Source organism: Suillus plorans (genome assembly GCF_016647745.1).
Source record: "Suillus plorans strain S12 chromosome Unknown HD556scaffold_51, whole genome shotgun sequence".
In the NCBI taxonomy this organism is placed as follows: domain Eukaryota; kingdom Fungi; phylum Basidiomycota; class Agaricomycetes; order Boletales; family Suillaceae; genus Suillus; species Suillus plorans.
The window spans coordinates 39,247-62,339 of NW_024537435.1; the positions used below are offsets into that span (position 1 = coordinate 39,247).

The window sequence follows — 23,093 nt, forward strand, 5'->3', positions numbered from 1 at the left end:
CGTGGGACTCCGCTGTTCTCTCTGTGCCAGCCCGAGCCTAGCGCTCATGTCATTTATTGACTAGTGCTACTTTACGTATTTACCAGAACCTACCATTATATCTGATTTCGAGCCACAGTGGGCAGCTGTGGATCGCAAGCAAATCGATATGATGGTGTCAGAGGCTCCTTCTTCTGATACATATGCCGTTTCAACTAGGACCATGCGATCAGAAATACCCCGAACACCAGATTGGTACACCTGTGCCCCCTCCCCCGGAGGCTACAAAAATCAAACCGTCTCGTTTCGGTCTAGAATTTACTTTCCCCTCCGAGCTGATAACACCCCTACGTAAATTTTGGTAGAGTATTCCTACCACTGTGAGCGACCACATCACCCCCACAGAACGCATATTCCCACTTTTTCGTTCGTGACCGCTCGATATCATGTCAAACCCTGGCGGAAGCCAGGTATCGAGGAAGCCGAAGATACTGGTTGCATGCTTTGACGGTACCGCAGGGCTTTACAATGCGGCGGTGAGGCTCCAAAAATCATACACAATCGCGAATGCAGAGACTAATGGCACACCCTTAGAATACGAATGTCGTCAAGTTCGTCTCATTGTTAAAGAAAGATACGGATAGCCAACTCTGCTATTACCAGGTACGTACACGGATAAACTCCAGCGACTGCACTATGTGATCGCGAGTTGCAGCAAGGGAACTCAAATCCACTCTTATTATCCAGGCTGGTGTTGGGACGTATTTTTCTCCTGGAGTGGTATCCCCCATGTTCACTTGGCTCGCGAAGATATTGGATGAGGCATTTGCATGGTGAGTACGGCAGGCTGAAATAAAGTTTGACGTTGCTTGAGTATATGCAGGTATCTGGACGCCCATGTCATGGAAGGTTACAGATTCTTGATGGATAACTACCTGCCTGGTGATAAGATTTGTCTTTTCGGTGAGACATTCGCCTTGGCAGTACGACAGATTTCACTGAACTCAAGACAGGTTTTTCTCGAGGAGCATATACCGCACGTGCGTTGGCGGGAATGTTGTACAAGGTCAGTTATTGTTGATCATAGATGTGAGCTGCTTTCCTTAATAAGACTTCGTCACAGGTTGGACTGCTTCCAAAATCCGACCTCCAACAAATTAGCTTTGCCTACGATGCATATAAGACGACTGGCGTACAAGCAGATGCGCTTGCTGCAGGATTTAAGCAGACATTTTCGCGTGACGTCAAGGTGGAGTTCGTAGGAGTCTGGTAAGTTGTTCCTAGTATGTCCAGCCACCCACAACCAACTTTTGTTTTTGTTTTCAGGGAGACCGTACAAAGTACTGGAGTGCTCTGGAGTCAGACACTCCCATTCGCAGACTCTAATTCCTTGATCAAGACATTTCGACAAGCTTTGGCTCTCGACGAGGTCTATTAAGCCCATTACCCGCTTAACTTGGTGCTGACTATCTTCAATAGCACCGCGTTAAATTCCTGCCAGAACTTTACCGTCGGCCCCACACAGATACACCTGATCCGGAATTTGTCGAGATGTCAAGGTTATCTGAAGTTGCTACAGCTTTGGAAGACAATGTTTCCGATGAAGTTGGTTCGTTGCAGAATAAACTCCTTCGAGGTATGAAACGTGCGAAGAAGTTCGCGGGGAAGAAGAGGTTTCAAGGACCGAAGCGTGGTTTCACCAAGACAATCTTGCGCCAGCAGAGCACAATCGAGATTGTTATTGAGAAGCCTGGGGAAACCACCGTCGTCAAGGACCAGACAAGTGTGGAAGTGCTCGACATTCCTGACACAGAGCCGACACTGCCACCAGATGTTATGGAAGTCTGGTTCTCGGGATGTCATAGTGGTGAGCGTCCACAAGTTTTGTTTTTGCTAATTCTCTTTGAACACAACATGAGCAGACATAGGTGGCGGAGATGTTGAGAACTCTGTCAAAGTCTCGTTGCCGCAAATCACTCTTCGCTGGATGGTTGAGCAGGTCATCCTGTCTAACTGTGGGATCGTTTTTGATGAGGAAGCTCTTGAGCGCGTTGGCATGCCATTATCAAGCTTTCCTACTTCGCAAACGCCTCCTGCTACTGAGGATCCGACCGACAAGTCACAACTGATGATGGACAACCCCTGTCTCAGTGCTGTGTCTATCGATGTTGTGTCCTCTTTCGTAGAAGCCGCACCATCACCCGCCCCTTCTAGCTCTCCCACCGGTCCCCCCACCACACCCTCATCTCCAAATCCTGAAACTTGCGATGCTCTAGCTCCTGTGTTCGACCAGCTGCAGATTCAGAAGGCTTGGTGGCTTCTTGAAATCTTACCCCTTCCATGTGCATGGCAAGATGCGCATGGCAAATGGCACAAGAAATGGAGGTGAGCTGCCTGTCGCTGCGAGGAACTTATTTAATTCTAGGTGACAGGTGCCATCTGGGTAAAGGTCGCGTTATTCCCTACCGGCATCCCACATTTCATTCATCCGTTGAGGAGCGTATGGACTACACACCCTTGAAATACAAGCCACGAGCGATATACCTCCACGATCAAGTGGCCTATGTAGGATGACGACAACGACCGGACCCGCATACCACCGGTATTGATGCTCATCTACGATAGAAACCTTTCAAACCCGTAACACGAATACCCCGAGGGATATTATTAGCGTTACGCTGTTTGAGTGAGTTTACACCCTGTAATATTCCGAGACTTCCATTGGACTTGTCTATAACTCGCTTTATGATTGTAATGATAATGTGACCACACGTTTAAGTCGGTACCAGTTTTGTGTTTCGACCGTGCATTCTGTGAGTCTCGGGAAATGCTGCAATTGCCTCTACTTGTGCCGGTCTTCGATCGTGGAATTATCGCACGTTTGAACCAATTGGACACCCTGTTCAAGTTGTCCGGCCCTGACGCATGCGGCCTTCAGGGTCATATGAACCGGACGCCACTACAAATTTGAGAGTTTCAATCCAGAAGCCCTCAGGAGTCCTCCCTGGCAGTGCAAGTATGAAGAGTGTATCGTAATATTTGACATGCGGAGAGAGCCTCATGGTACATGCCGTACACTGCCTTCCAATTGAATCGACGTGCTGCACTCCACAATACAGTGAAACTGCTGCAATGTAAACTTTATTTCAAGAAGGCCCATCATATATAGCGGTGCCACAACCGGGTCCCACCCGAAACTAGAAGTCATCTTTTGTGTGTTAAATCATCGCACCCCATCTCAGCGGACATGATTGGGCTGTCAAAAGAGCTTCCATTCTTCTCAGGGGGTGGTTCTGGCGCAAATGCTGTTTTGAGGTTTATTATAAGCAGCAGCTACTTATATCAGATGCTGACAGGCAAACCATAAGCGCTGGCACCGGCGAACAACAAACCCGTGATTTAACTATAGGTGGTTTTTGACGGTAAGGGTTAGTCACCAACCTGTAGAACCAGCTTACGACGCCGAATGACCTAGATGAATCTCTTCACGATCAGTCTCCTAGCATTAACAGCCGTCAGTTCTCTGAGCGCACGAGCCACTCCCGGCTCACTGACGAGCGACACTGTCTGGTGCAATGGTACTTGGTCAGGATGCGGCAAGCAATGTTCAGGGGACTTCGAAACCCGCCGATCATGCACCAAAAATGGGAACCAGACAGTGGAATATTGGTGCTGTTATGACTGACAGTCATCACTGGAAGCACGGGTATTACATAGCAGTGTGGGAAAAGCATCGCACAGCGCAGATGAGGGGTCTTCGCAGTCTGGAAATGTGAGCGATGAAACATCGCCGCAGAGCACGTACTTGGCGCAAAATAGATGATGCATGCTTCCAATCATCGAGTTGTCTGAAGGAATATTATTCCATGGTTTTCTATAATACAGACCGCGCGCGAGGATGAAATGTGCAATCAGAGCAATGGCAGCAGGGATGAATTAATATGACGTGGGAGGGCGGATAAGGGGGTATATGAGATATACAAGGAGAACCACACAATGGACTCAAAATGTGTTCGCCCAAACCTCAAGATCGAACCTTGATGCTCTGGCACTGTCTATCCAAGAATGTTTCTGGGGTGACACAGTCAGAAGGACGCGACGGATGCAACAAATAAGAAGCGAGTACCAAAAGATCCTTTGGTGTGGTCCGCGCATCAGGGTCCTTGAGCAGACAGCTGTCGACGAAATCTTCTGCTTCCTGAGGGAAACGCCCCTCTGGTGTCAGTCGTGGGGCAGGTTCATTAACGATATGCTGGAGCAGTTCCAATATGCTCATCATCATTCCACCTCCCTGTAGACTGACACCCCTGCTCTTCCGCTTGTCCTTTTTTGACGTCTTGTCTTTCTCTTTCTTCGGTGGAAGTCCGATGGAACCAGGCGACAAAGTACCTTCAAAGTCAGAAAGGTCGGAGTCATCCGGATCTGAATCGGCAAAGGGGAACCGCCCTAGGGCAAGTTCTATGAGAGAAATACCCAAAGACCACACATCGGACTTGACGGTATACTGTGCACCTTGTATCCGCTCGGGCTGTTTGGAATAGCCTTATAAATTTGGTAAAGAAGACGCATGAAATACAGACGCACACTCATATAGGTTGAGGTTCCTACGAAGGTATCGGCGATGGAATTTATGAGTTCACCGGAAACACCAAAGTCGCATATCTTGATTTGACCTTGCGAGTTGCACAAGATATTCGACGGTTTGATATCTGACGTGACTGTCAGCTTCGATGAAAAAACCAAGGCTGTGTTTAAGCTCACCACGATGAATAATTCGGTGTACGTCATATAGATAGGTCAAGCCTTCGAGCACGGCCAGCGCAACTTTGGAGACGACATCGATGTCGATAGCACCGATCTTCTTGTAAATTCCATCAAGAGAACCCTTGTCCATGAACTCCATGCAAATGCAGATATTTGGATCAGAAAGAAATGCGCCATAGAATGAGATGATGTATGGCGAATGGCAATCATGCATAATGTGAAGTTCGCGGAGAATCTGCTTCCGCACGGAAGGCTTCGCATCAATGAGAACAATCTATAAGTAACAGTTAAAAAGACATATAGATCTGATACATTAATATACTTGCCTTCTTGGCCATGATGGTGTTAGTGGGTGTATGTTCTACCTTTTTGACGCTCCCGCCGTTGCCTTGGCCAAGCTCCTGAAGGTCTTTCAGATCCTCATTACGAAGATCGTAACGCGTCTCGGCATTCATATCAAGGTTTGCTAGCGTGTTGGAAAGGTGAGTGTGGTATGTATTTCTCCGCGTATTTGCAGAAGCGGAGGGAATGGTGCAAGTAGGCGCGCCTGCTGCGTTCGCAAGATTTCCATCTGGATCCTGAACGGCGTTAGATACTCCCAATTTCGGGGCGTTGAGTGTCATAGGCGGAGGTCGTTTCTTGCCCTTCGCCGCTGTAGTTGCGGGAGCAACCCTTGTGGGGACTGGCTCTGGTTCCTTTGGTTTCGCGGGCACATCAAGCTGCAAAGCCTTGAAGTTGCGCTTCTTGCGTATTGGTGTAGCCATGTATCAACTCTTGATCGCCAAGGCCAACTTGCAAGGCTGGGCTCAGGCAGTTACTTCAATGTTCAGAACGTTCAAAACTCCGAGTCGACCACATTAGAATTAGAAGCTCAAGTAGATTACATAAGCTACATATCAATCAATTCACAATATTGTCAGTGGTCATCATGCCAAGCCGACTTACAATGCAAACTATTCAAACCTCAGGCCTCAGCGCTCAGCTTCGTCGTTTGATGCGTCTTGGCTGGAAACCATTGATCAATTACAGTACCTTGGTTGAAAGGGCCTTTTCAACGTTATGGTCACACGGTTGGCAGTTTGCGTAGGAGACACGCCAGAGTCTCATCATGATTTACTTTATATCGTGAGTTTCCTCGAATGGCGTGTACTGATATCAATACATCACATCTTAACCAAGCATGGAACTGCATGCTTGCAGTCCAGCGCATCTATGGAACAAGCATCTTTTGCTACCAGCTTCTCCCTTGACTGATGAGGCAGACGCGCAAGTCGGCACCGAGTCATCGCTTATCTCCAGGATAAGGAGCACTATTTTTGCAGGTATGTAGCCTACTTAGATGCTGATGATAAAACTTCTACGCTCACAGCCTACAGTTGTATTCTTTATAGAGACCATCATCTGGATACCGCGTAGCATATGTCACAACGTTGCCGAGCACCCATCACAACGACCTAACGTATGCGATACCACCTTACGTGTCTATGTAGGCGCGACTCTTTCTTTTCTAGCATCATCATTCACTGTTCAGGTATATTTTTACGCCCAGTCATGACGACGTGCGATGTAAATCTAATTTTGGGCTGCGTCGTCGACGTCGTTATTGTGCCGTTTGAACTCTGCACGACCCTTGGGCCTTTGTCTGGATCGGTTGGTTGCTATGTATCCAAGCGCCTTTGGTGCACGCTCTATAAGGTTTCATGTCGAAGGTGCCTGCTTTGTCTGATCGATCGTCATGCAACTAATTTGGTGGACTTTGACTCATCAGTTAGATTTGATTCATGGGAGTTAATGCAAATGGGTCGCTCCAATTCTGACAGTTTCCCGCCCATATGTACACCGTCGCACTAACGCAGGCTAATGCCTACCGACACTGCAGATAGCATCCTCTTGCAAGAGTTCCCATAATGTATATAAATACTGTCCGAGAAACTGGAACTGTTTTGGCATGCGCAGTCAAGCGGACGACAGTTTTGACTACTTACACGGTTGTACACGGATACGGTAAAGATCCGTGTACTCCAAGTACACATAATTCTGGGATCATCATCGGCATCTGTGGACATGATCTCACGTTGGTGATTCAGACCAAAATGATTGATCCATCAGGTGGCGGCAACCAAGCCACTCGTTGTGGGCAACAGCGAGCTCGATCGATCATGCAAAGTGCAGAATTGGAGACAAGTTTTATATAAATGTGACATGATATTCACGTGAAGATGGGGGTATGTTAAGCGGGTAAACAGCCACCAAAGTAGAAATACCAACTATAAAAGAAAATGATACCCTCTAGTCGGGAAAGAGCTCGGGAGGTCTACTATCTTCACCGTGACGGTTGAGTTAGGTTCATGATGCATGATTGCATCTTTGCTTCATGTTAATTACAAACATTGTATGAACTGTAACTGCGAAGCAATGCTTCTTTCCGGTACGGTGGTACTTGACGGGTGTGGTAAAAGATAGAAACAGGCGCATTACATTCGCCTATCAATAACTCCAAATCCCTACCTCCCCCGTATAACTTCATAACATGAAAAACGTTGCAAAGCCAAACACAATCGCAATAGCTAGCCATATGACCAACGATGAAGACTTTTCAAATCTGTGTTGCATTGCCAGCCTCGCAACAACCAACTGGGAGGGAGGGCCTTTAGCACCGGCGTCATCGATGGCAGCAATTTCTTCAGCAGTGAGTGGGGCTTCATGATCTGAATTAGATTAACGTCACATTTCATGGTTCAAGACATACGAAGATCTTCAACAGCAAGGTACTCTTGGAGGCGTTCCTTGCTCCGGGTCGTGCTTCGGTGATGGAAGTGACATGAGACACGAAAATTACATAGAAGGTAGATGGACATACGTGACGAGTGCTACACCTTTACTTCTGACCCAGGAGAAAATCACCTGATTCGGAGTTGCGCCTATGCGCTTAGCAGCGGCGTTAACAACCGCATCCACTGGTCCTCCAGGATTCTGCGTAATAGAACTGGCCATGCAGATTTGGAGCGGTGAATTATTCGGAGTAGTCTGAGGACTTACTTCAAACTTCCATATGCTTGCACTATGATATTCTGTTTTGAACAGTATTCAAGCAAAGCTTTGTGTGACGCATAGTTATATGGGTGGAATTTGATCTGCTCGATAAAGTTCATTGGCTGTACTGGGAGTAAGTAGACGGATTTACTTGGTTAACGGCAGGTTTAGTGACCGCAGTCTTGAGAAGTCTCTGGAGATCCTCTAAGGTAAAGTTGCTGACGCCAATGCTCCTGATAACTATGAAAACCAGGGAGACACGTTCGAGTCGGAACGGGCACACCTTGTTGATCCATCTTTCTTCATCTTCTCAAACTCTTGCCACTCAGACTCAGAAAAGAGCGCCGGGAAGTGCATCAGATACAAATCAACATGAGAAATATTAATCTCGACGAGCATGTCATTGGGTTTTCCGGTTTGTTGAGGTGAGTAATATGTAATTGCTGACCTTGTTCAGACTTTGTTGAATAGCTTGCTGTGATTTCCCAGGACCACTGTATTTGGTGGTGATATACAGGCTCGAGCGAGAAAGACCGCTCTCCTTGATAGCCAGGCCCACGTAGGTTTCTGTCTGGTACACTTTATACGAGAACAAATTTTGAGACATGAGGTTCTTTTCATCGTTGCGATTGGAACTTAGAAGTAACATACTCTGTGCGGTGTCGATATGAGAAAATCCATTCTCGATAGCCTGGCCCACGTAGTCTGTGACATCCCTGTATTTCATGGTGGACCCTGTGCCGAAGGCTATTGTGGGGAACTGAGACGTAGCACAGAACATATCAGGTCTTGGCATGGTAATGAAAACTTTCATGAAATACTACGATACCTCATTTCCATCGTTAAGGGTAACAGTACCAAATGGCATAGCTGGGAGTAGATAGTGAGGGAAGTGTGATGGTCATGAGAGCATGATAAATGTTTGAAGACATCCCAGCATCCGATTCCGACTCCGAGTCTTATTACAGCTGTTTTCAAATTTGTCTTAAAATGCTCTGAGCACGGGGAAATTAGGACCTTTTGTTAGACTCTATCTTCCGGACCGCATGACAATGGAGGGCCCCGTTACGCCATTCGTCCCGTTACATGAATTCTCTCCAGAGCCAGACATAGTGACAGAAGACCAACATACGCATTCACCAGTGCGAAAGCGAGCGCGCCATACTGGCAGCATCAGGAACACAGCATCCGAGTCTGGACAATCTCCTGTCATGGTTTTGGAGGAATCGAAGGCTCCCGTGAGGGACGATGCATACTACATGGCTGATGGGAGCTGCATTCTTCGTGTGCAGAACACGTTATTCAAAGTATGATCTGAAGTGAGGTTCATGCCCACGAACTGAATTAGTTGTGGTGTATTAGGTCCATCGCACAATCTTGTCCAAGGATCAGTCATCCTTCGGGCCTATGTTTACACTCCCACAAGGTGAATTTGGGGAAGAAGGGATGTCAGATGATCATCCCATCGTTCTGCAGGGAGATACCACGGAGGAATTCAGACATTTCCTCTGGGCACTCTATGCCCTGTGAGTGTCATTTAAGTGTCTGCAAGATCTTTCTCATACTCGAGTCTTGGCTCATAACAGACCCTCAGAACTAATGATAGTCCAGTCTCCAAAAGTCGATCTTAGCCGACTAATAGACATCGCGAAGGTGTCCAGCAAGTACTCTTTCAAGTCGACAGAAACATGGGCATTGGACGCAATCCAAGAGTACCTTGAACGGAACACATCCCCCTTCTTCAACGACAACCCTCTAATTCGCATGTTCCCTACCTTAAACACTCGCTCTTCGGCTCTTTTGGAAAGTGAAGGTCAAATTGCTCGCTTGATCAGACTTGCTCAGATGTGTTCGCACTCACGTCTGATGGACACGATGATTCAACTTCTTCAAAAGCTAATGTCTGGTTCTTTGCATTATTCATATCTGGCCATGACCCTCGCGGATGAGTTTAACCTTAGGGACCTGCGAGGCGCGGCGTATCTCGAAGTCATGCAAACGTCGGTCTTTGTTTGCCCCGGAGTGGCTAATGATCACACATACGTGGAGGGTGACATTCAGGAAACGAGTGAGGGGCCGCAGCGGCTGGTGGTCAGCCCGGTGCAGCAACTGAGACTTCTGTCGGGATATCACCGCCTTTCTAAGGCATGGGACAGATTGCGCGCTGTCCCTCCGCAGTTCGAACACTCGCCGTCCTGTGGTGCGACGTGGCACCAACATGGATGCACTCAGAGCTGGACAGATTTCTGGAAGGAGAAGACGAGGTCAGAAGGCGTGCTATCTCTCGGCTGCGCAAATGTCCTCGGGAGATTGGGCATCATTATCAAGGAGTTTGACAAGTGGGGATCTGCAACATATATGCACCACGATTGCAAGTCTGCGGCAAGACGGTCTATCCACGAGAAGGTGAAGCAAATGCAGCAAGCGTTGCCGGATTATTTTACAGAAGGTGGTGAATATTAATGTCCATCCGACTCGATAGAATACATTCCATACGTACTACTGCTAGATGTTGTACTTGTACGAATTTCTGAGTAAGCAGGTTCCTCAATAGAGTAGAAACAGCCACAACATAAGTCAGGTTTGCCCTAGTCGCCCTTTCCCGACAGCGGTCCTCATACTGCTGGAAGTGGAAGTCGCATGAGTAGTGTTGCGCCTATTCCAAGGACCATCTTGTATGTGGCTTGCTTCGTTTCCTATCGAGGTGCCCATCATGTTCTGTATCAAGTTCTCCACGCTGTCAGCTGAAGGTAGTTGTTCCTTTCCGATTTGAGAACCGTTTATGACTGCTTGCTGAAATATTTCATCCTCCTCTAGCTGCTGAACACGCTGTCGGAAGCCACGTAATATTTCCTCAAACAGCACTAGCTGGAACGATCAGCGGACTAGCGAAACAAGGATGAAGTTCAACACACGCTTCTGTTCTTGCGGATCGCTAGGACAAATTATCAAGGGATCTTTCAAGTTATGGACTTCATCATGTTTCGGTTCATCAAGTCGAAGGTTGGCGATCCACTTTCGCTCGAAAACATCCTGATTCAATCCCGAGTCAGATAGCGACGTGTCATCGGGCCCGTATGCGGTTCCCACAGAACTTGCAGGAGAAGGAGGACGAATTACAGGAGAAGCATATGCAGGGTCGCCAGCATGAATCTGTTGAGTGTGTGGCATCAGAAACCCTGGACTATGAGTCAGAACAAAGTCGGACCCTAATAACTCGGATGCTTGCGCAAGCAAGCCAAAATAACACGGTACGCGATTTCGTTGATTAGCGTGTCTAACTAGTGTGACATTTTAAGTAAACGTGCCAGAAACTCTTTATCTTCAGTCTCGTTTCACATTTTGATCTATGCACGCACGTCCATGCCAGCCTGAACGTTATGAATGGCACAGTAGGACAAGAGCTCACATTTACATTGAATTTACATTCGTTCAATTCTTGTTTGCTGGACGCTATGCGTGACGGATCCTATCCTATCTGGGTTGTTTGGCTGAGTAATGCACACGCCACTTAAATTCTTCGCGACGCGTCTTTCCTCTCCTTCATCTCGCCCACTACCAGACTCAGTTTTTTTCTGTTTTCCTCCTGCTTCATTTCAATCTTTGAGGACCAACTTACCATGGCTTTCGTGTTCAAAAGAGGTCAGTTGCTCCTGAGTTTGGTGTACGGCAGCTGATCTGTGTGTTCCTCTGCACAGATGGGTAAGCAAACGCACGCCGAGAACATTCGTTTCAACACCATCTGACGCGTTATTCACGTGTAGTCGCAAAGAGGACGTTAAATTTGACAAGGTATAGTCCCACTAAGCTGTATAGTGCGTCGCTCACTGCCTGGGTAGATCACAGCAAGGATAAACAAGCTTTGTTATGGCCTTGACCTTAACTATGTCGAGCCGATCGAGTTAGTCGACATCTTTATCAATCTCATGTAACTAATTGCTCTGCAGGGTTGCCAAAAAAGTTATCACAGGTGTATACCAAGGCGTCACAACCGTTGAACTCGATGTGGGTGTCTATGATGTTTTGCCTTGTTCACTTATTGACCTGAGATAGAACCTTGCCGCCGAGACGGCAGCCTGTCTTACTACGAAGCATCCTGACTACGCCGTTCTCGCTGCACGTATCGCAATATCAAATCTCCATAAGGAAACCAAGAAGAACTTCTCCACTGTGGTGAAGGACCTCTACGAATACAGTATGTTTCCACATCTTTGGTGTTCGATTTGTATTTGACTTTTCATCGTCAAGTTAATCCTAAGAATGGAAAACCTGCTAGTTTGATCGCCGATGATGTATATGAGGTTGTGCAAAAGAATGCTGCTCGTCTTGATTCTGCAATCATCTATGACCGTGACTTCAGTTACAACTAGTGAGCACGATCATCAAGATGCACGATCATATTGTACTGATCCTTTTCAGCTTCGGCTTCAAGACTCTGGAGCGGTCGTACCTTCTGAGGATCAATGGCCGTGTTGCCGAACGTCCGCAACATATGATCATGCGTGTTGCTGTGGGCATTCACAAAAACGATATTGAAAGCGTGATTGAGACGTACAACCTTATGTCTGAACGATTCTTCACGCATGCGTCACCAACTCTGTTCAATGCTGGCACTCCTCATCCCCAACTCAGCTCATGCTTCTTGGTGTGTATGAAAGATGACTCCATAGAGGGTATCTACGATACCCTCAAGACTTGTGCCATGATCAGCAAGACTGCAGGTGGAATCGGCTTGAGCATTCATTGTATTCGTGCTACTGGGTGCGTTAAATTAATTCATGGTATTGTTCAATTAGTAACATGTTGCCTTATAGCTCGTACATTGCTGGAACAAACGGCTACTCGAATGGAATTGTTCCTATGCTTCGCGCATATGATGCCACGGCACGCTATGTCGATCAAGGTGGCAACAAGCGGCCGGGAGCTTTCGCGATTTACCTTGAACCATGGCACCCTGACATTTTCGATTTCCTCGACCTGAGGAAGAACCATGGTAAAGAGGAGTCGCGCGCTCGTGACTTGTTCTACGCACTGTGGATTTGTGACCTGTTGTATGTGTTCGACCGTAATCTCGTAGCCATCCTAATTTTTCCTTATCAGCATGAAACGCGTCGAATCCAATGAAAATTGGTCGCTGTTCTGCCCAAACGAAGCGCCTGGTCTTCACGAGGTTCATGGCGAGGAATTTGAGGCTCTATATGAGAAGTACGAGATAGAGGGACGCGCACATAAGGTCATTCCAGCTCAAAAGCTGTGGTATGCTATCCTTGAAGCTCAGATTGAGACTGGTGGTCCTTTTATGGTCTACAAAGATTCCGCCAACCGTACGTCGAATGACTTTGTGGCACTTTCCTTGCTCACAATCATCCGTAGGCAAATCGAACCAAAAGAACTTGGGCACCATCAAGTCGTCCAACTTGTGTACTGAAATCATAGAGTACTCGTCACCGGAGGAAACCGCCGTCTGTAACCTTGCCTCTCTCGCTCTCCCTACTTTCATCTCGAATGGCAAGTACGATTTCCAAAAACTTCATGATGTCGCGAAGGTCGTCACCCGCAACCTTAACCGTATCATCGATGTAAATTACTACCCCGTTCCGGAGGCTCGCACTTCCAACATGCGCCATCGTCCCATTGGTCTTGGTGTCCAGGGTCTCGCAGATGCTTTCATGATTCTCCGTCTACCATTCGACTCACCGGAGGCAAGGCAACTCAATCTTCAGATCTTTGAGACCATCTATCACGCTGGACTCGAGGCCAGCTGTGAGGAAGCTGAAAGGGATGGACCATACGAGACTTTCAGGGGTAGTCCCGCCGATCTCGGTCAACTGCAGTATGATCTTTGGGGTGTCACCCCCACTGACCTTTGGGATTGGACCAGTCTCAAGGAAAAGATCGCACAAACTGGATTGCGGAATTCATTGTTGGTTGCACCCATGCCAACTGCATCAACTAGTCAAATTCTTGGTTTCAATGAATGTTTCGAGCCCTATACCAGGTACGTTTGACTTCCTTGTCACGTTGTGCAAGCTGACGCGTTCGATCAGTAATATCTACACTCGTCGTGTCCTTGCTGGTGAATTCCAGGTTGTATGTCCATGGTTGCTCAGGGACCTTGTCGACCGTGGGCTCTGGAATGACGACATGAAGAACATGATCATTGCTCATAATGGCTCCGTCGCCAACATCCCCAGCATACCAAATGATATTAAAGCCATTTACAAAACCGTTTGGGAGATCTCACAGAAGAAAGTCATCGACCTCGCTGCTGACCGTGGAGCGTTCATTTGTCAGAGTCAAAGTTTGAACATCCACTTGCAGTCGCCTACTGTAGGCCAACTGACTAGTATGCACTTCTATGGCTGGAAGAAGGGCCTCAAGACTGGCATGTACTATTTGCGTACTCGTCCGGCGGCGCAAGCCGTTCAGTTCACTATCGACCAGAGCGTGCTCAAAGCAGCCAAGGTGCAACAGGGCGAATCCGGCAAGCCTGCCACTGGAATTCCTACCCCTTCCGCCTCCCCATCCCCTCTTCGCCGAGTCCCTCCACCATCTAATTCGAATGACAACGGTGTTGCGCCGAGTTCGTCGGGCCCCAGTGAAGCTACCGATGTTGACCCCGAGTACGCCGCTGCCCTTGAGCGTCAAAGGGAGCGTGAGCTCGAAGAGGCAAAAATGCTGTGCTCGCTGGAGAACAAAGAAGCCTGCCTCATGTGCTCTGGTTAACGGAGGTGGTATGTTGTTGGCGTGGTCGGTATTTATTTGCATCGTCGGAAGTTATTCAATCATGCATTCCTTGTCCTTTGTCACCCACATTTGTTCTCATTTCTCGGCACGATTGTATACCAGCTGTTGTAATTGTAATGAAATAGATGGATTTCGGTCTGTCCCCGATCTGACAATAAGGATATACACTCTAGTGACAGAAACTATAAACATACAAGGAAAACGTATAATGTAAATAACAGAGTAGCGTCCTATGCAAATGGTATATAACACAACACCAACCTCCAAAACGGCAACAATACACCCACTGACTATGAGGCCACAATTATAGTCGATTGACAGTCAGAATCGCAATGCGTCCATCTTGTGCAATGGCATGATTGATTCCTGAATGGCAAGTCAAGAATGACCACGCAGTGGGAAAGAAGCTGCTGACCTCTGTATCCTGGTTCGAGGAGGCCTCTCCGCCACTCCACATCAGCCTGCCACCACCTGCCATTCCAATGGCTGACAGATGCAGCGGCTTCGACGAGGAAATCGCGACCGATGTTATACCCGTCCGGGATTATCATATGGTTTTTAGTGGAGTCCTGCCAGAAATAAATATGGTTCCTAAGTTCTACTCGCGTTCTACTCACCATTTCCTTGGAGACACTGGGAATGGAGTATCAGTAGTCGCAAATAGAAATGAGGAGTTTGGCGCTTACGCCAAAAACCATGCTCCCGTATCAATGTCTGAGCCATTCTGCTTCCAAGCGCGGAAGTGGTTTCCTCCTAAACACCGAATCACGAAAGATTTTACGAAACGTGGAGGAAGACGAACCTGCTATACTTTCCCAACATGTTCCCCACTTAGGGAAGTAGTATTGCCTTGCTAGAATATGCTCAGATTTCTTGCTATCGCCGTCACCGAGGTCTGCCTTGTGGACATGACCATAATGAAGTCCTAAACACTCCTCGGAAAACCCAATGGACCTTGCAAGGCACATCAATGGGGCTCGAGCATGAAGTTACGGGTGGCCCACTTGTAATACAGACGGAAGCCAGCATCCGTCAAAATAAAGGGATCTGACCGGTTAGATATGATGACATTTAACGGTTCCCCGTATCTGGGAGTCGTGAACTGCAAGCAAACTTGAACGTGACTGGGATCGTATACGTTCACGATGTACTTACGTCTAGAAACTGTCCACCATTAAGACGTGGATCGGTCCAACCAATCTCAGCTTTAGGAAGTTCTAATGTAGTCCCAAATATGTATTGCAGGGTATCCATGAAACGGGTGGGGAGTGCCAGCGCAGAGGTGGCCAAAGCCAGAAGAATGACGCCGGACTTGACCATAACGAGAAATATTTAGTCTTGAGAAAGACTTGTTCAAGGTGGTCCTGGTAAGCGCAGCAGAGATTCATACTCGTGTATCGATGCGAGCTAATGCGGTGAGCATGGCAACCACGTGAGTGCTATGGCTGTGATTGGCGCTTCTAAGTTTCCTTCGCCAATCACGTCGTCAATATTCCACATCATGTCCAGCACTGAGAGGACTGATTTTGAAGAACACATCACCGATGGTTCTATCGTAAATGATCACAGTGAATTCGATGACGACGATGCCGATGCCGATACTGCTTCTCAGCGCTCAATATCTCTTTCCTCTCCTCCACATTCGCCAGGACACGACCGCAATGCTGCTCTACTCGCTCAGGATTTTTTTGCTAGACGTGGATCACAGGATGACTCTTTAGACATTGATTTCAACTCAGAAATGGACGATGTAAGCGACTCTTTCAGCGAGAGGAACGCTCGGCGTGCCAGTTCGAATACATCTGCGGCTCCTTCAAGTTCTGTAGCTCTGTTTGACGAACCGAAATTCAACACCCCACATGCTATGACTTATCCGCCAACACTTTCATCAGGTGCAACGGACACAGATTCATTCACTTCTGCAGCTTCTTCGTATTCGAAGAAAGCACGGCCGGAGTCTATGTTGCTACAACCTCCGGAAGGCCCATTAGTCCTAGGCATTGCACTCATAGACTTCAATCATCTGGTATGATGATTAAACTTACCTGCATTACCTTCGAAGCTCATGTAACTTAGGTTGGTCCGAAGATCGAGTTCTGCCATGGCGACATTTTCGAAGATGAAGAGATCTTCAAGATACTTCCCTTCCTGGCCCTTCCAGACGGTGCACATATGGTAAGCACAACGAAGCGTGTGCACAAAATTGCTCTCATAAATACCCTCATGCAGTCTCTAGAAGATTATTCTTACTTTCATCTTGTTCCAAATGCTCCAATACCTACCACCATCTTTGGCATCTCGTGCGGATTATTCTAAATCGTTATATGCGTGTCGGGCCCTAACTTTTGGTCTACAGATGCAATCGCCAAATACCAGCCTCTGTATTACTTGTTAAAGATGTGGATGTAACTCGGTCAATTGTTCAAAAGGCTGTCGTGGTCCTGGCATCGAAGCCAGTCTTTGGCCCCATTCGGTTGGTCTGCAATGCCACGCACATACCCTTTGACTATATGACTCGTTAGGGATCGCTTGGGTGTGGTTACACGTGCACTGTTCGAGCAACGGTGAGCTTGAAAGTCGCCTCGATGAACCAAGTCTAACGTTGCAATCATAAGCGACTTCTCGGATACCAGTATTCTGGTAGATTTCGGCGCGTCGCTGGAAATCTCCCTTCGTACACAGCTAACCGAAAGCGGATTATATATTGGTGTGTCGGGAGAGCTCGTCAAGACGATTTAAGCACATCTGATCTCTTTGTATTTATGCAGGCACAAGCATGTGAGTTGCGTAGTACTAACCATCCTGAGAAGCTGACATGGGTAGCCGGGAGTTTGTCCACACCTTCCGCCACCGCACGCTTATTCTATTGAAAGCCCTCATGTGTCAGAAGAAGGTTTGTTATAAACATTGAAAACGCGGTCCATATTGAATAAATTCTAGATTATGTTCTTCGGTCACCCAGTGGAACGATTGTGCACTTACCAGTACTCGCTCATATCATTGATCCCTGGTAATGATTTATATATTTTTCTTTCTTGATCCCCGAATTCATATTCAGGCTTATTACAAACGCTGGAGGATTCCGGATCCCCGCCTCTCGCAGCACGCGCACCCACACTTTCATGCCCACAATCGTTACAAACTTCAGACCGCAAAAGTATGATGGCATACATGGGTCTACCGCTAGATATTTTCGGCAAGGTATGCTCTGCGCTGCACAATAATGTGCAAAGCTGACCATGTGGTTCAGGATGCGTTCTTCCAACCGTACTTGCCCTTGCAACAGTTGGACCTTTTAAAGGATTCACAAGGCTGGCTATGCGGGAGTACGAACACCATCGTGACTCAGCAGAAGGAGGTTGAGTTGTTCATCAATGTTGGTCTTCAGATGCCATCGAAGCGACTCGATGCTCACCTTTGCTTTCCAGACGGAAACAGCCACACTAGAGTTTCGAAATCCTAGGTTGGAGCGGCTAATGGGCTTGACAGCTGCCGACCGAAAATGGATGGATGAGATCGTTCGAGATGTCAATGATGCTTGGGACGATGCAGATCCAATGAAGCCTACCATGCAGTGTGTCACTTTGTGGAATTGCCCGGTTCCGGTTCTCATATGTTTGACAGCTTCAAAGGCAGTGATGATTACTTGCGAGCTAAGGTTGCGTTAGCTTATGTGTCAGATGCGATTTGACTTATATTCTGCAGTTCGAAGAGTACGTTTCCGCTGCACTCGCATCTGTTCGATATAGAGAGTTCCTTGCAAAAGGGAAAGTGAACAATGTGATCATTACTGGAACAGGTAAGTGTCGAGCGTGTACAACAACAATCAACACTCACAACGTTCGTGCAGGAGGGGATGATAACTCGATCGACGACTTCAATCCACTTTGGATCGCCGAGTTCACCAAGACGAATGCATATGATGTGTGGCAAAGGTCTACAGACCCTATGCTCTTCGACATTGTCGAACCACGGTTGGACAACTTGTTCCAACGATTCTCTCAAACACTTAGTTTTACCCCGACAGTCACCCGTGCAACGAGAAGCCCTCTGTCGTTGGAGACATTGGAATACGATTATCCGAAGGACTCCAAGAACTGAAACTAGAGCAACAACTAGCTCCGACACGAGATGCCATTTCACGTACCATCACCGCTAGCTCAACGAATTTCTTCAAAGCAGTCGAAGGCGTCCGTGGGCGGTGGCAGCAACAGCGCACCACCAGCTCTGCTTCATTCAGCTCCGATGTTGCGAGCAGCATGTACGAGACCCCAGTGGAGGTTTCAAAACTGGAAGCGGAACTGCCTTCGTCTCCCGTTTCTGAGGGGAGCAAGCCTACTTGTGATATCAGCAGACAGACGTCGAGAGATTCCGTGCTAGGTACGCTTACGCGGCCCGTAAGTGTTGCCCAAGCCGCCTCAGAAGCAAAGGCAGCGTTGGGAAACTGGGGTGCAGGTCTACAGTCTTTCTGGTCCGGCCGCGCTTCACGGTTTTCCATGTCTCGCTCGAGCATTGCGAGTGTAGCATCTACAGATTCGTTATCAAACTCGGGCACAGCACAACTTCCAACATCACCGATATCGCCGCGCCCGAGCGTGGGTACTGTGGAGGAGGAATCGGAACATGATTTGGATCACAAGGGATATGAGTCGCAAGAGCCAGGTGGGATCGCTCTTTGAACTGGTTTTGGACCTCATCACACATAGACCTATGTACTTCATTGCATCGCAGTTACAGTTCGCGCAATGTTTGTAATTAACATGAAGCAAAGATGCAATCATGCATCATGAGCCTAACTCATCTATCACGGTGAAGATAGTAGACCTCCCGAGCTCTTTTCCGACTAGAGGCCTGTACCATTTTCTTTTATAGTTGGTGTTTCTACTTTGGTGGCTGTTTTACCCGCTTAACATCTTCACATTTGTATATTTCATTGTTACATAATCTTACCAACCGAACTTGAAGACGCATATCGGACATTCGGACGGAGTAAAAGCGATAGCACTACTTAACTGTGATGGCATCAGCTGCTGTACGAGCACAAGTTGCAGCCAAATGGCAAGAATCTTTCAACCGCCTTAATCGCAACGAGCCAGGAATATCTGGTTTAATGACTTTTAGCGAGGTATGTCATTACAAGTAATATGTATAAATATGCTTTAACTTCGTGTTCAGGCATGGACTCTGGCAATAGAGTTTCTTAAACCGCGAGATTTGAGCGACCCTACGCCACACAAGCAATATGGTTCGTAAATTTGAGCAATCCACTGTATGATTACTGAATCTCGATCAGACCTGAATAAAGTGAGAGCGGCATTTGGCGTTGTCGGCGAGTGCAGGAGGTTGCCTGTCATGATGGAGGTTTTCCTTGGTAAGACTGCTAATTTATGATGTCGCATCTTTTCTGACGGATGGAGAGGACATGCGGAAGAGTCAACACTTGATCACTCGAGAAGTTGAGGCATATATGACGCTTTATGAGGTCAAAGTTTCTGCACCCCTGCAATTTGTCGTGTCGCTCAATGCTTCATTGCAGAGTAACTCCGATCCAGAAGCAATACGCTCGCTTGTATATCGTTTGGTCGAGTGGTACAGCGCGTGGAAACCAACTGCAGAGTACGTACCATGCAACTTACCAAGGCTAATATGTATTTGATGTAACTTAGTCTGGGACCAACAATGATATCCGCCTATACTCTTGCGTTCCAAACTCACGTTTTTTCTGTCCTTCCTCCATCTTTTGCTCGGGGAATTAAGGCTGTTGTTTCAGCCACACTGCAACGTACTATATCCCAGTCGCCGGACCCTCAAGACCGCGTCCTGTGGCAAGCCTTTGATACTCTTAGCCTCATCGATCGCTATGAAACCCTTATCGCAAGTATAGGATACGAATTCATCGAATCGTATGTGGAAGAAACGTGCTCGGGAAAGTGGTCAGAACCTGTACTTGCGACCCTTCGGGCCTGGATGGTCGACAAGATTGTGCCATGGATGCTGTATCCGTTTGCAAGAGGAGCAACCAATGGTGATTTATAATTCGGTTATCCCAGCTTTTGACTCACAAATCACTTAGCGGATGAGGCTAAAATAATGATGCAAGGCGTAGGGTCAAGGTTTGATTTCCACATGCATAAGACGCTTTGCAACCTAAGGTGAGATTATTTCAGCCTTGAGTTGCTAAATTTTCATTTGCAGGACGAAGGAAATCTTTGACATTATCGTCGATTTCCCGGATTCTGCGGGCGCTCTCCAGGACCTAAAGGTTGGTATGAATGTTGTGGTCAATATATTCTTAATATTCTGTTTTATATGCAGGAGTGCTTGGCACGTGTCGACCAACGTGCGGACCTCGTACAGGCACTACGGCAAGCGTACGTCGTCGTCCATCATTGTCAACTGCAGTAATGACTGATTGTAATTTTCAGTAACAATAAACGACTCCTTCACCCGGGCGCAGATACGAAAGATATTCTGACGCATTATGTCTCGACGATCAAGTGTCTCAGAATCGTCGATCCTCCTGGAGTACTCTTATTTAAAGTGGCCGATCCCACAAGAAGGTATCTCCGGTGCGTACACGCAAAGTTGGATTCTGGAGCAGCCGATAACATCTGCATGTCTGGTCAGAGATCGGCCTGACACCATACGGTGCATAGTAGCAAGCTTGGTTGGAGACGGCGAGAGTGGGGACTCGCTTGTCGACGATAACGATCCCATTCAGCCCCTTCAACAACCCGAGATGGAGAACTACTCTGATCCTGAGTGGAATCCTGAACCCATTGATGCCGGGCCGGATTTTCGTGCGAGCAAGTCCAGCGACGTTATCAGTACCATAGTCAGTATATATGATACGAAGGACCTGTTCGTCAAGGAACTGCAAGTACTATTGGCACAGCGCCTGTTGGCGGCGAAGGATGGAAATTTCGACCGTGAGGTCAGTCCCAAGTTCCTGACTATGGTAAATATACTTAAGAAGGTCCATGCAGCGTCGTAATGTCGAGATTTTAAAGATTAGATTTGGCGAAGCTGCGTTGCAGGTCTGTGAAGTCATGCTGCGAGATATGACAGATTCGCGTCGCATAGACCAACATGTGCAATCGCAGAAAGCGGTAAGTTGTTATATGCATGACAATGTGCGGAGCCACTATTTGAAGCACAGAGTTCCATGCATCCTACGATCATATCTCGACATTTCTGGCCCGCACTTGAGTCCAGTGATATGGTCATGCCCGGGCAATTTCAGATGTATGTCCTTTTCCTGTAACTGCTGCTACTTCTGAACCAGTGTAGCCTGCAAGAGCAATATGCCAAAGAGTTCTCTGTGTTCAAACCTGATAAGGTCCTCCGTTGGTTACCACATCTTGGCCGGGTTCATCTACAACTCGAACTCGAAGATAGGACATTGGAGGCCGACGTACCTCCTCTGGAAGCGGCATTCATTGAACTCTTTTCCGAGAAGGGTAAGTGAACATTCAAAGCCGCATGACGCCACTAACTCTGCAATAGACGTATGGACGATAGACGAACTAGTCCTCCGATCCGGCTCCGTCAACCGAAATGCAGCTGTCAAAGCCCTTGCTACTTGGGTAGACATGCATGTTCTGAAAGAAGACTCAGAGGGTGTTTTCCGGCTTCTTAGTGTTGCCGAGGGTCCTACACCAAGAAGTAGACCACAAGCACCTAAGCCTGGTTCGTTCATCTTTCAACGTAGTATATCCTTGCTACTTATTGTAATCAACAGCAGAAACGGGGGAGTTACCACCGGTAATGAGCGTGCAGCAGCAGCAGGCCGAACAAATGAGAATGTACTGGAAGGTACGTTTTGTTGTCGTTTGCACTTCTCGCAGTGGATCTTACTGCAAAATGGTACAAAGTTCATCGAGGGCATGCTTACAAATCTGGGTTCGCTGCCGCTGGATCGAATACAATCGATGCTCAAGTTTGCACCTGGCTACGATCGCACTGCAGAACAACTTGGGAGTTTCATGGAAGCTGCTCGAAGAGAAGGGTTGGTCAATGTCAAGGATGGCATGTGGAGACTTGGGAAGTAATGATTTTCCTCATCGGAAATGTAGGTGATCCTCCACCATAACTGGCTACATAACGTTACCTCACGAAGCAATGCGTCGATTACGGACTACCCGGGAGTGCAGCACATGAACCAGCCGGTTGGATGTTCCTGTTGCTAGACAAGTTTATTGAGTTCAGTGACGGTACAGTGTGTTACCCAGAGTATATACATGTGCACGATCATGACGGAAGGAAGGCGAGAATGTAAGGGACAAAGATATACCCGATACATCCGTGCCTTCGATACTATTGCAGAAAGATCTAAAACATACGCAGATGTAGGAGTCGACATCACAAGGTTAAAAATTGCGTTGGTGCATAGTACGCACTGGATGTCCCAGGTCCTGGTTTCCCCTATGTAGTAGACGGTAGACCGAACAAAAGGAAGACAGTCGCTCCTAAGGCTACTAAGCCAGTCCTAGTAGCGTTGTCAAAGATGCCAACTTTGTGGCGCTGTCACACATGATGCATTGAGACTATGTACATACACCAAAAGCCTT

General features: G+C 47.5%; 10 protein-coding genes across 10 annotated transcripts; 6 read left to right on the forward strand and 4 right to left on the reverse strand.

Annotated features, from left to right (window-relative positions):
* Positions 1-14: 14 nt before the first annotated feature.
* Positions 15-2,778, forward strand: HD556DRAFT_1392389 (uncharacterized protein). The gene is made up of 10 exons (XM_041303580.1): positions 15-515; positions 574-642; positions 727-812; positions 863-942; positions 993-1,045; positions 1,103-1,248; positions 1,306-1,408; positions 1,459-1,846; positions 1,902-2,364; positions 2,412-2,778. The coding sequence occupies exons 1-10, from the start codon at positions 426-428 to the stop codon at positions 2,551-2,553; spliced, it is 1,620 nt and encodes a 539-aa protein (XP_041157248.1). The 5' UTR covers positions 15-425; the 3' UTR covers positions 2,554-2,778.
* Positions 2,779-3,840: 1,062 nt separating this feature from the next.
* Positions 3,841-5,666, reverse strand: HD556DRAFT_1392396 (kinase-like domain-containing protein). Its single transcript, XM_041303581.1, has 5 exons — positions 5,070-5,666; positions 4,741-5,017; positions 4,564-4,688; positions 4,106-4,507; positions 3,841-4,050 (listed from the first exon to the last, which is right to left on the reverse strand). The coding sequence occupies exons 1-5, from the start codon at positions 5,505-5,507 to the stop codon at positions 3,982-3,984; spliced, it is 1,311 nt and encodes a 436-aa protein (XP_041157249.1). The 5' UTR covers positions 5,508-5,666; the 3' UTR covers positions 3,841-3,981.
* Positions 5,667-6,970: 1,304 nt separating this feature from the next.
* HD556DRAFT_1274273 (NADP-dependent oxidoreductase domain-containing protein) lies at positions 6,971-8,711 on the reverse strand. The gene is made up of 9 exons (XM_041299215.1): positions 8,606-8,711; positions 8,428-8,536; positions 8,225-8,355; positions 8,060-8,163; positions 7,928-8,009; positions 7,783-7,880; positions 7,604-7,729; positions 7,493-7,545; positions 6,971-7,442 (listed from the first exon to the last, which is right to left on the reverse strand). The coding sequence occupies exons 1-9, from the start codon at positions 8,642-8,644 to the stop codon at positions 7,267-7,269; spliced, it is 918 nt and encodes a 305-aa protein (XP_041157250.1). The 5' UTR covers positions 8,645-8,711; the 3' UTR covers positions 6,971-7,266.
* A 12-nt stretch (positions 8,712-8,723) lies between these two features.
* HD556DRAFT_732914 (uncharacterized protein) lies at positions 8,724-10,446 on the forward strand. Its single transcript, XM_041311454.1, has 3 exons — positions 8,724-9,083; positions 9,139-9,302; positions 9,363-10,446. Exons 1-3 carry the CDS (start codon positions 8,823-8,825, stop codon positions 10,237-10,239), a joined length of 1,302 nt encoding a protein of 433 aa, XP_041157251.1. The 5' UTR covers positions 8,724-8,822; the 3' UTR covers positions 10,240-10,446.
* On the reverse strand, positions 10,297-11,030 carry HD556DRAFT_733188 (uncharacterized protein). The gene is made up of 2 exons (XM_041311455.1): positions 10,692-11,030; positions 10,297-10,640 (listed from the first exon to the last, which is right to left on the reverse strand). Exons 1-2 carry the CDS (start codon positions 10,945-10,947, stop codon positions 10,354-10,356), a joined length of 543 nt encoding a protein of 180 aa, XP_041157252.1. The 5' UTR covers positions 10,948-11,030; the 3' UTR covers positions 10,297-10,353.
* A 292-nt stretch (positions 11,031-11,322) lies between these two features.
* Positions 11,323-14,632, forward strand: HD556DRAFT_1392421 (ribonucleotide reductase). The gene is made up of 11 exons (XM_041303582.1): positions 11,323-11,418; positions 11,540-11,568; positions 11,616-11,677; positions 11,724-11,781; positions 11,830-11,971; positions 12,025-12,145; positions 12,196-12,537; positions 12,591-12,827; positions 12,877-13,100; positions 13,150-13,774; positions 13,824-14,632. Exons 1-11 carry the CDS (start codon positions 11,397-11,399, stop codon positions 14,500-14,502), a joined length of 2,541 nt encoding a protein of 846 aa, XP_041157253.1. The 5' UTR covers positions 11,323-11,396; the 3' UTR covers positions 14,503-14,632.
* HD556DRAFT_1392428 (uncharacterized protein) lies at positions 14,633-15,973 on the reverse strand. Its single transcript, XM_041303583.1, has 7 exons — positions 15,679-15,973; positions 15,528-15,625; positions 15,326-15,477; positions 15,210-15,276; positions 15,141-15,156; positions 14,939-15,092; positions 14,633-14,889 (listed from the first exon to the last, which is right to left on the reverse strand). Exons 1-7 carry the CDS (start codon positions 15,841-15,843, stop codon positions 14,828-14,830), a joined length of 714 nt encoding a protein of 237 aa, XP_041157254.1. The 5' UTR covers positions 15,844-15,973; the 3' UTR covers positions 14,633-14,827.
* A 22-nt stretch (positions 15,974-15,995) lies between these two features.
* On the forward strand, positions 15,996-19,495 carry HD556DRAFT_1392437 (transport protein Avl9-domain-containing protein). Its single transcript, XM_041303584.1, has 16 exons — positions 15,996-16,549; positions 16,600-16,698; positions 16,753-16,823; positions 16,880-16,996; positions 17,046-17,087; positions 17,139-17,230; positions 17,292-17,301; positions 17,347-17,416; positions 17,464-17,533; positions 17,582-17,724; positions 17,774-17,899; positions 17,952-18,097; positions 18,148-18,181; positions 18,229-18,322; positions 18,374-18,497; positions 18,551-19,495. Exons 1-16 carry the CDS (start codon positions 16,025-16,027, stop codon positions 19,200-19,202), a joined length of 2,415 nt encoding a protein of 804 aa, XP_041157255.1. The 5' UTR covers positions 15,996-16,024; the 3' UTR covers positions 19,203-19,495.
* On the forward strand, positions 19,319-20,089 carry HD556DRAFT_733255 (uncharacterized protein). Its single transcript, XM_041311456.1, has 5 exons — positions 19,319-19,394; positions 19,489-19,648; positions 19,699-19,768; positions 19,817-20,005; positions 20,060-20,089. Exons 2-4 carry the CDS (start codon positions 19,541-19,543, stop codon positions 19,912-19,914), a joined length of 276 nt encoding a protein of 91 aa, XP_041157256.1. The 5' UTR covers positions 19,319-19,394; positions 19,489-19,540; the 3' UTR covers positions 19,915-20,005; positions 20,060-20,089.
* Positions 19,496-22,665, forward strand: HD556DRAFT_1392460 (uncharacterized protein). The gene is made up of 16 exons (XM_041303585.1): positions 19,496-19,648; positions 19,699-19,768; positions 19,817-19,894; positions 19,943-20,139; positions 20,190-20,548; positions 20,597-20,675; positions 20,719-20,785; positions 20,839-20,894; positions 20,949-21,092; positions 21,151-21,457; positions 21,510-21,632; positions 21,683-21,768; positions 21,814-21,983; positions 22,030-22,212; positions 22,265-22,338; positions 22,398-22,665. The coding sequence occupies exons 4-16, from the start codon at positions 19,946-19,948 to the stop codon at positions 22,572-22,574; spliced, it is 2,019 nt and encodes a 672-aa protein (XP_041157257.1). The 5' UTR covers positions 19,496-19,648; positions 19,699-19,768; positions 19,817-19,894; positions 19,943-19,945; the 3' UTR covers positions 22,575-22,665.
* The last annotated feature ends 428 nt before the right edge of the window (positions 22,666-23,093 follow it).